General features: G+C 64.2%; 1 protein-coding gene across 1 annotated transcript; it reads right to left on the reverse strand.

Moving 5' to 3' along the window:
- Positions 1–2,969: 2,969 nt before the first annotated feature.
- Positions 2,970–6,424, reverse strand: NKX1-1 (NK1 homeobox 1). The gene is made up of 2 exons (XM_025887112.1): positions 5,956–6,424; positions 2,970–3,847 (listed from the first exon to the last, which is right to left on the reverse strand). Exons 1-2 carry the CDS (start codon positions 6,422–6,424, stop codon positions 2,970–2,972), a joined length of 1,347 nt encoding a protein of 448 aa, XP_025742897.1.
- Between the last annotated feature and the right edge of the window lie 4,289 nt (positions 6,425–10,713).

Genomic DNA, 10,713 nt, shown 5'->3' on the forward strand with positions numbered 1-10,713 from the left:
GCTGCCGGCCGGGTGAGCGCCCTCTCCGGGGTGAGGCCCAGCTGCCGGAGAGGAGGGACGGAGCAAAGCTGATGAGACCGGAGCGGGGCAGGTAGGCGGGAAAGCGGGCAAAGCTGTGAGGGTGGCAGGTCCGCTGGCAGCCCCCATACCCATTCTCCCCTCTTTACGAAGAGTAAGTCGCCACCAGCTTTAAAAACTACATTTCCCAGCCTCCCTTGGCTAGGAGTGGTCATGTGACCAAGCTCTGGCCAATGAGTTGTGAGCAGCTGTGTTACGTGGGCTTCTGGGAAAGCGCCTTAAAAGGAAAAGGGGTGTTCCCCCTCTTCTCCTTTCCTTCCTGTCCGCTGCCTGGAATGGGGATGTGATGGCCGGAGCGTCGCCCTTCATCTGGGTCCCTGAGGATGATGAGGGCCCAGCCCAGGGATGCTGTAGCAGACAGTGGGATGGAGGAGGGTTTCCAAGGACTCTGTGTAGGTGTCATAGCTGCCTGGGGCTGCCAGTAACCAGGTGTCCCTCACACAAGAGAAAATGAATAATCTCCTTTCAACTTGTGTTCATTTGGATTTTCTCTTTCATGCAGCCAAAGCCAATCCTAATAGCAAGGCAGCTGTGGGTGGGCATGGAGGGAAGAGAGGAGGGCCGAGTGGTGTGGGGAGTGGCCTCACGGGGAGCGAGCTCTGCCTCTGTCTGGGCTCAGCAGTCCCTGGGCAGGAGACGCGAGGCCTTCAGGTAGGCCTGTATGTGTCCTGGCTCACACCCGCAGGGCCTGTGCCTTGCTCGACAGGAGACAGAGATGACCTGGGTGTGTTCTGGGATGCCGGTGGATGCAGACCGCAGCCAGGACTGGTCCTAGGAGCTTGAGGAGGGACCGTCCCAGAGTGCATTCAGATCCTGGATCGGAGACAGCCCTTTGTGGCACTAACACCAAGGTGGGGCCCCCGTGGTGGGGGACAGTGATAAGGGGCCAGGAAAGCCACCACTCGCCTCTGCCTCCAGCTCAGGCTGGGAGTGCCGGCTCGCGGGGGCCTGGGCACCACGGAGGCACTGGGCAGACTCCCAGGGTGGCTGTACCTGGTCTACCTCATCCTCTCCCTCTGAGGGCTGCGATGCAGCAGGCCCCGCTGAGCTCCAGCAAGTTGGGCTTAGGGGAGACCCCAGCACCTTTGGAGCTGCCGTCCCTGCTCCCAGGAGGTGGAGGCTGTAGCTTCTTGCTTGGCAGCCCCTCGAGCCCAGTTGGGCTAAGTGCGCAATAATGCTGGTGATTTGATTTTAGGCCAAGAGCCCTCTGGAACTTTCTGGAGCTCTGGGTCTCCTCTGTCAGCTGCCTATAGCCTGGATGCCCAGGCCTCGGTGGTGGGACCAGGGGTGTCCCCATCCCTCCACCCTCCCCTGTTAGATTCAGCAGACTTGAGTTCTGCCAGCGGGAGAGCCCCGCTCGTGGGGCTGACAACGTCAGCAGGGTTACTTAGCAGAAAATTTCCTGGTGCCAGTGCCGTGCAGATGGAGAGCAGCGGGGTGGGGAGGAGCGGATGTTCTGAAGCAGAGCAGCCTGCAGGAGGCCAGCCACAGCAGTGGGCAGGGTGGTCCCAGCGGCCTTTACCCCCAGCCCCACCCCAGCTGCCCGATGGGCTGGGGGCTGCCCCTCAGCGGCCCTTTACCCACTGGTGATGGGGAAGGCAAGAGGGGTCGCTCTCTCCACTCCTGCCCAGGCCAGTGCAGCCACTCACCCTCGCAGGCCCTCTCGCTCCCCAACCTAGCCTCAGCCCTCCCCGGAGTGGATGCTGGCGGGCTACCTAGCGCCAGGACAAGGTCTGAGATCTCAGCCGGCTCCTCACACATGGAGGGGATGCACGCCTAGAGAAGACGTGTTCCCAAGTGCAGCCAGCTCCTTCTGCGGCGCAGGGCTCGGCGCACACCAGCCGCAGGGCTGGGTGGGAGCACGGGCCCCACAGCGCCCGGCATCCTGCTACCCCTCTGAGCTCTTCCCAAGTCCAAGCGGTGCTGCTGTGGGGACCCCTCCCTCACCGTGCCCCCGGGCCTGTGTCCCCACAGCCTCGGCTCTCATGTCGGGCAGCCATCAGCTCAGCGCCGCCACCTCTCCCTTCCCGGTGTTCCCAGGGCTCCAGGAACCCGTGTGGAGACCGCGCCCAGAGCGGGACCCGCGAGTCGTTGGAGAAGAGGTGGCTGCGCTGGGCTGGAGCGCTGGACTCGTGCGGGCCGGGCTTGCAGTCCAGCTCCGGCGCCCTTGGACAAGCCGCTGGAGCCTGGGGAGCCCCAGCTTCCCTCCTCTGGAAATCGACGGGAGCTCATCCCTGCCGGGCCTGGGGGCGCATGTGCCCAACCGACCTGCCCCGGCCTGGTGCTCTGGGTGCGGGTTACAGGGGTAGGTGCCCAGGGGACAGTGCTGCTCCCAGCCCCGACCCTGTGCCCGGCTCTGCTCCGCCGGGCTTCCTCCCCCCTAAGAGCCCCCTAAGGCTACACAGAGGAGGAAGGGGGATGTCCCTGAAGCCATGGGGTCCGCCGGTGGGGGAAGGGGAGACGTGGGGACCGGAGACTCTTGGACAGCAGACAGTCGCTCAGCCCCAAGTGCGTGTGTGTTGGGGGGGGAGCCCAGGCGCCACCGCACCGCAGAGTTTGGCCATGGGACACCCGGCCAGCGGGGAAACTGGGGCCTGAACCCAGCGCCCGGTCCAACAGCCCGAGGCGCCTCGGTAGTGATGAAGTAAGTCCCCACCGACTGGCGAGGGCAGCGCGGGAGCCTGAGGGACGCGGGTGCAGCCTCCTGCGGTTTATTGATTGAGTAAAGTTCAGCAAAGTGCTTCCGAGCGGGCCGAGCCCGGCCCTGACGCGTACAGTCATTTATAAATTTAAAACTCTTCTGTAGCAACCGGCTATATACAGAGTCCACGACCGAGGCCTTACAAAAGCCCGGGCGGCAGGCGCCTCCGGGTCCCAGTCCGCCGCCGCGCTCAGAGGTGCGGCGCGTAGAAGGCGGGCGCGCCGTAGGTCTGCGAGCCCAGCACGAAGGGCGACAGCACTGCCGGGCTCGACAGGAAGGGCAGCTGCGCGGCGCACACCAGGCCGCCGGGGCCGTGCGCCGGATACCCGGCGGGGCCGTGCATGGCGAGCGGCGCGCCCATGGGCGGCGACGGACTGAGCGGGCTGAGGCCGCCGGGCAGCCCCGCGCCCGGCCCCGCGCCCGGCCCCGCTGCCCCGCCGCCGCCGGTCGGCGCGCTCGTGTCGGCACCAGGGTTCTGCTTCTTCCACTTGGTGCGGCGGTTCTGGAACCAGATCTTCACCTGCGTCTCGGTGAGGCTCAGCGACAGCGCCAGGTTGAGGCGCTCGCACACCGACAGGTAGCGCGTCGCCTTGAACTTGTTCTCCAGCGCCACGAGCTGCTCGTAGGTGAAGGCGGTGCGCGCGCGCCGCGGCTTCCCGGACTTGGAGTCCGAGCCCGTGCGCTTCCGCTTGGGCTTCGGCGCCGCCGCCGCGCCCTGTGGGGTCGTCCCCGCGCCCCCCGGCGCCGCCGCCGCCGCCGAGGCCCCAGGCGGGCCCGGGGCTCCAGGCGAGTTCCCGCGGGGCCCGGGGGCCGCAGCCTCATCCACCGCGCCGGGGGTCGCCTCGGCCTCGGCCGCGCCCGGGCAGCCCGACCCGCGGGCCGCGAGGCCGCCGCCTCCGCCGCCTCCGCCGCCTCCCCGCACCTCCTCCGCGCCGCGCGCAGTCCCCGCGTCGGGCGCCTCGTCGTCGTAGTCGGCGTCGGGAGCCGTGGTAGCGCTCGGGCTGCGGCCGCCGCCGCCGCTGTAGCCGCTGGCCTCGGCCTCGTCCGCCTTGCAGGGGTCGCCGGCGTCTGCGGGCGAGCGGGCGGGGAGGACACGACGTTAGGACGCGGCGCCCGGCCCTCCGCGCGCTCCTGCTCTCGGGCCGCCCCGCCCCGGGAAGCGCCCCTCCCCCGCGCCGTCGCTTCCCCGCGGGACCGCCCTCCTGCCCTTCCCCTCAGCGGTTCGTGCCCCTCCCCGCTTCCCTCCGCGCCCGCCCGCGTCTGCCCTCCGTGCCTGCCTCGGTGCCCCTGCCCGAGCCGGGCCGGCCGGGGCCGCGCGCGGGGTTTACGGCGGAGGGAAAGCTCCGATCGATCCGCGGGGCAGATACGAACTTAATTAAACTCATTTTGTGTAATGTTCAAACTAGTTAACGGCCATTTAATTTATTTCGGCGTATATTACCCTCCAATTACGGAAAGGCGTGGGCCAGACAATTACTGGGCATTTTAGAGCCGACGAGCCAGAGGCCAGGGGTGGGGCTGGAGCCGGCCGCCGGGAGGGAACTTCTGGGGACCAAACCCGGCCGCCCATTTCCACCTCAAGCCTCCGGGCCCTGGAACTGGGCAGCCCTCCGCCCCTCCGCTGCAAGCCCGGCCGGTCCGGGTCCTGACCAGGGGGTCCTGGCCTGGACGGTGGGGGTCCTGAGCAGTCCTAACTCGGGGGGTGGGGGTGGTGTCCCCGCTAGGTCCAGTCTGCGCAGAAGCTCCAGTCCTCCAGGCAGAGGCCCCTGAGGTGGCTGCATTTCGAGTGTGGAAAATTTGGAAGACAAGAGTCTGTCCTGGGCAGGGCCTGGGAGGGCATCTATGCAGACTGAACCCCACAGGTGGTGGTGCAGCCATGAGAAAAAGCCAGGGCAGGTGCTGTACGCAGCGCTACCCAGTCGGGCACCAAGACCCCGCTGCTGAGTCAGGTTGGCATCAAGAACCCGGAGAATAAATGTCAAACTGGGCGCTAGCAGACTTCCCCAGGGCAACTGCAGAGGTTGCATGGAAGTCAGGAGGGCAGGTGTGGGGGCGCGGGGGGGGGGGTGGTGGTGGCAGGGGGGCCCCACCCACACCCACACCCCTTAGCAGGAGCAGGCCGTCCCCTAGGGGACCCTGAGAGCACCTGGCCATCTAGTTTTACCTTGTCAGGGTAGTCTGAGGAGGAAGAGGGCCTGACCAGGCTCCCCCCCCCCCGAAATCAAGAGACAGGGCCTTTCGCTGGGATGGGCTCCCCATGCGGGTGGAGGCTCTGGGTGGAGACTTCCAGAACCCCGGCTAGGCCGAGAGCCCGAAGGGTTCCCCTCCAGCCAACCTGGGTTTGCTCTTCATCTAGACCACACCTGGATCAGGCGAGCTCAGGTACCCAGAGGCCCCTAGGCCCCAAGACAGCGGCCCCAGCCCTGTCCACCCTGAGCTCCCGTCCCTGCTCTGCAGAGGGGCTGGGAAGTTGGAGGGAGGAAGGGCCGGAGAGGGGGGCACCAAAAGCAATCAGGAGCCGGTCGAATGCAATTCTCGATCAATAGCGGCCCCTAATAAGTGTAATAGGTTTTAATCGAGTAATTATCCGAATTTTGACCCTATAATTTAGATGTTCGGGGGGAGTTTGCAAGGTGCTTGAAAGAGATATGCATGCTGCCGTAATGGGATATCGACCGGGCCGGGGGCGCGGGCCGCCCCATTACCGGCCGCTTTCCGCCGCTAAGCACATTTCCCCTTAACTGTAATCGAAGGGATTTAATTGTTTTTCCAGAGATAACCAGCGTTTTGTCACAATTAGTCTGATTTGTCCAAAAAAAAAAAAAAAAAAGGAGAAGGAGGAAAAGGGGAGGGAGGCCTCGGGCGGCGGTGGGGGCGGGGAGGTCACGGGCCCGCCGCCTCGCAGGTCCCCTCCTCCTCCGCACCAACTACCTTCCAAGGCCGGCCCTGCAGCCCCGCAGCCCTGGGACCGGCCCGGCGGAGCCATCCCGGGAGGCGCGGGGCGGCGGCGGCAGCGGCCCCGGAGTCCGGGTCGGACGGAGCCCCGCGCGCTGCGAACTTTGCACTGAGCCCTGGCACTCGGCTGGCCCCGCTCGCCGAGGGGCCCGGGAGCGTAAACGCATAGATGCGGCCCGTCGCCCGGCTCCCACGACCGGAGCGGGCCGCGTCCTACTCACGCGGCGGCTCAGCTCCGGTGGCGGCTCCAGCTCCTCCGGCGGCGGCGAGGGCGCGGCGCTCCAGCTCCTCTACGCGCGGCGGGCGTCCCGGGGCGGCGGGGGCCGGGGCGCACGGGGCGCACGCGGCGGGCGGCACGGGGCCCAGAAGCACACAGCGGCGTCTTCTGCTGTTGAACTTGTTGGGGTCCAGGATGTCCAGCACCGAGAAGGAGGTGGGGCGCGGCGGCGGGCCAGGCCGGGCAGCCCCGGCCCCTTCGGGCGCCGCGGGCACCGTGTCGCTGGCTGCGAGCGGCGGGGGTCCGGCCCGGGGGAAGGCGGGCAGCTCGGCGCGCCCGTCCATGGCGTCCCGGGCGGTGGCGGCGGCGGCGGTGGCGGCGGGCGTGGGCGGTGCGGGCCCCGAGGCGGGCCCGGGCGGCGGCGGCTGCAGCGCCGGGCTGTCCCCGGGAGCCGCCGGGCCGCTCGCGCTCATGCCGGCCTCCCGCCGCTCCGGCCGCTCGGGCCCCGCTGGCTACTGGGCTCCCATCCCCGGCGGCCCTGGCGCGGCCGCACGGTCTCGCGCAGGCGGCCGCGGCTCGGCTGGCTCTCGGCGCCGTGCCCCGCGCTCCGCCGCTGCTGCCCAGCGCTGCCTCCGCCGCCGCCTCAGGCGCCCGCCGCGCCCGGCCCGCGCATTTATGGCGGCCCCGCCGGCGGCGCCCACGCGCCCACACGCCGCACACACGTGCGCCCGCAGGCGGCCGCGGGGCTCCGCCGCCCTCGTTAGCGCGCGCGCCTAATTGGCTGCGAACGGTCCCGGGCAGAGGAGGCGGGCCCCGCGCGGGACACACGGACTGAGCCCCGGGCCCGACCGACAGACGCGCAGCCCAGAGCCCGAGTGCGGGCCGCAAGCCGCTGTCGCGGTCAGCGGCGCGTCGCTGCGCCTCCGCTGGTCCAGAAACGGTGCGCCTGCCTCCCGGGCGAAGGGGGAGGAGACAGCCCTGGCTTTTAAATAATTGCGGGATCAATCGGCGCAGGGGCCGCGGAGGCCCCGGGGCGCGCGGGCGGGCGAGCGCTAAGACTTGGCGGGGACATCCCGGCGCGGGACGCGGCGCCCAGGCGGCCTCTCCGCTGGCTCCGGGGCGCGCAGTCCTGCCACTCTGGCGGTCCCCGAGGCTCCGGCGTCTCTCAGCGGCTGGGGCGGGGGTGGGTCCTCGAGGGCAGACTCTGGGTGTCTTTCTCGCGTCTTCAGCCCCCCTCCCACGCGTTCCGTGGGCGTCGGTCCCGCCTCTCCCGGTCGCTCCTCTCGGGGTCTCCTCTAGCGTCTCTGGGTCTCCCTTGCTCAGGGTCTCTGTCCCTCCAGTCCTTCCTGCTCCCGCCCCCTTCGCGTCGTCAAACTAGGGCCTTGTGTCCCCGCGAGGGGCGGGGCCGGCAGCCCCTGGGTCAATCATTAGAAGTGGGATCGAAAATGAGGGAGGCTGGACGGCCCTCCCGCCCCCGCCCCCCAAAATGGGGACCGAAGAATCCTACAAACAGCAGGCGGCCTACATAAAAATCAATACCCTTCAAGTAAGGGGACACACCGGCAAACTCTTCCATCCCCACGCCCGGAGAAATAAGAAGCCCCTCGGGCCGGGTCTTTATTTGCGCATATTTATCTACAGCTGCGATGTTTGCACCGCAGGGCCCTGCGGCCCTCGGAAGTACTGGCCGGCGTCCGGCGTCCGAGGGTAAGACGGCCACTGCTCCTCGGCAGCGCCCTCCCCTCTTCCCGCCGCAGAGCCAGCGAGCGCTTGGGCCGCTGGTGGGACCCAGGTGGAGCCGGCGGTGGGAGCGCGCGTGCGAGGGTCTTCAGGACGTGAGGCTGAATGTGATGGGTGTGAGTGTGCGCGCGGGCGTGTGCACGAGCGGTGTGCGCGCCACCTCACACTGCGGTCCCCGGAGCCTGCTTCGCACACAAGGACGGGTCCTTTGCAATTACCGCGGGCAATGATCCTTTGGAAGCAGAAATTAAAAGTTGGGAGAAATAATGGGGGACCAATCGGCTGTAATTTGGGCCAAGCTCGGACATGCTGAGCCTCAGGGAGACTGGGGGTGGGGGGGGGGGGGGGGGGAGGCCAGGCCTTCCCACTCCCATCCCCTCCCCTCCCCCGCATGCTGGTCCATCCCGAGATTCTAATCAGACCCACAACACTGTGTCCTTCCTTGCCAGGACTTGATTATTCTTTATCTTTAAATTATAAATCACCTCTGGGGGAAGGAGGGTGGATAATCTCTCATCACAGGGAGGTAATTATCTCCTTCCCGCCCCCACCTTCCTGGTGGGGCTCTTAGGCTCTCTCTACCCCTCCCCCAGCTAAGTTTGAATATAGATGTGCACACCCCATTCACGCGCGCGCGCGCGCACAAACACACACACACACACTCATTCAGCAGCAGGCACCACATACAATCTCAGATTCATTCATGAGCACCTAGGAACACCATCTCAGGCCCATGATCCCCAAATGCATTCACTACCCTGCAGTCAGCCTCACCTGCGCCCACCAGCTCTGCGCTACTCTTGGTCCCCTCTTTAAGTCTTTCCATGAGGAGGGCACACAGAGCCCCTACCTACCCAGTCCCTGAACTGCCACTCTGCTCCCCTGAGGCACAGGATGAGGTGTCCTAGGGCAGGTCCCAAGTGCAAACCTTTGACTTGGCTCTGGGTGGTTGAGTTTCAGTGTGACCTAGAGCATCACAACCCCCTCATGTGCATGCTCATACTCCATGCCCCACAGGGTCTACCTGTCTTCCACAGGTCACCTGCTGGGTGGGCAGGGGCTGGATGTGGGTCTGCTCTCACCTCCATTATGCACACCAGACACCTGCAGGTGAGGAAGAGAAATATGTACAACTTTCATTCAACACAAACACACATAACATTTTATATAATGTAGATGTAGTATAATGTATGGCATCACTAAAGCATATTAAATAGAATACAGTATGTTAAATATGATACGTAATAAGCATAATGAAATAACCTATTGTAATATACAACCAAACATATTCACACACTCAGCATAGCAGGATGTGCTCCCTGCTGAGAGGTGGGGGTTGGCTCAGGGCTGAGTGCGACTTGGACAAAAAATGCTAGGACTGTCCAGGAATTTGGAGGTGCCAAGATTCTCCTCCTTGGTTCTCCTCTGCCCTGTGTTCCCTGCCCTGATCTGTCTAATGGGAGCTGCAGCAGTCAGAGTAATGAACTGCGGAGTCTGACCCAGGGGAGCAGAGGCAGGGCAATGGGGTGTGAGGGGAGGCCTCCAGTGCTACATAGGGGACCTTGGGTCATGTTCCCATGCGAAGAGGGGGTGCTATGTGAGGACAGGGGTCAGGGAGATCATGGCATCCGCTCCTGCCCCACTCCTCCCCCATCTCTAAAAAACAACCCACGTCATGGGGATGCACGGCACCCTTCCTACTCTCTCAGATACTCGGGAAGAACCCTCCCCTCCCCCCAACTTCAACTCAGAGCGTCCAGGGCTATAAAGACGTCCTTTCACTCCTAATCACAATTGATTGTCAATTAGACCCTCATTTGTGCAATCTCTGCCCATCTGCCATATCGGGTTATCTCCAAGCCACCAGCTTCACTTGTGGGGCCCCAGGTGGGCACTGACAGGTGAAATCAGTGCCTGAGATAGGGATGCCTCTGCCTACCCAGTGGACAGGAGACACTCCTTCATTGCTAAGCCTCCACTCACTGCACATCAGCAGGACCAGATGGAGTCATTGGCAGGCTGGGGGAGGGGCTGCACCAAAGCAGGAACCAACATGGAACAAGTGTAGAAATCTGGGGGAGGGACTGGTGGTAAAAGATCTAAGAAGTGGCCCCGGGAAAAGTGGTGGGTGAGGGCTGAGATTATGCAGAAGAGGAAGGGGAGGTTTTTGAGGGAGAGGGATTGGGGAGAGTTAAGCACCCAGCCCTTTCAATCCATGGCCATAGCCTCTCCCCAACATCAGAGTTTTGGGAAGTTTGGGGTGCACAAGAGCAGGAGGGGCATTCCACCCTGCCACTAACTTATCACGTGTTTATGAACTCCCTCCTCAATGTTTTCTTCTGTCAATAATGGGGGTTGGATTCTATGTGATCTTTAAGGTCCCTATACCTCCCCTTGTGAGTTGAATAAGAACGTGATCACAGCCTTCATTGTACATGGGGGTGGGGGGCCTCCCTTCTCTTGCACCTGGAGAGCTTTACTGGACAGGATGGAGGGGCAGCAGTGTTCTGGGGTTTACAGGGCATGGATGGATAACCCCCACTTTGTATAATGTCTGCTTCATGCAAAGCACACCCCACCCCAGACTTTCCAGCGCCCCCCCAACATCACTGTGAAATATGCAGGGAAGAAATTATCACCCCCATCTACAAATTAGTGTTCTGAGTCTTTGAGTCCATCCTGGGTCCTGCTGATGACATAATGCTGTCTCTGATCAGGCTATCCTCCTGAACACCTGTGGGAAGGATGCAGGAGGTAGAGGCGGAGATGGAGAACAGAAGGCTTCTACTCTCCTTCCTTTTGCCTCTCCACCCGCTCCACTCCGTGGTGAACCCTTTTGCTCACCCAGAGTTTGGAAAACAAGAGGGGAACTTTCCAGTTTTCGGCTTCTTTACTCATCTTTTAAGATGTGCTTCTTCTGGGGTCTCCTAACTTCTCGAGCAAGGGTACCGCACACTCAGAACACCAGAGAAGAGAGGAAATAGCCGCGGCACCAGGGGCATCTTCAGATCCACGGACGGCG

Source organism: Callorhinus ursinus, unplaced genomic scaffold (genome assembly GCF_003265705.2).
Source record: "Callorhinus ursinus isolate GAN/ISIS: 27379988/994484 unplaced genomic scaffold, GSC_fseal_2.0 scaffold4, whole genome shotgun sequence".
Lineage (NCBI taxonomy): Eukaryota > Metazoa > Chordata > Mammalia > Carnivora > Otariidae > Callorhinus > Callorhinus ursinus.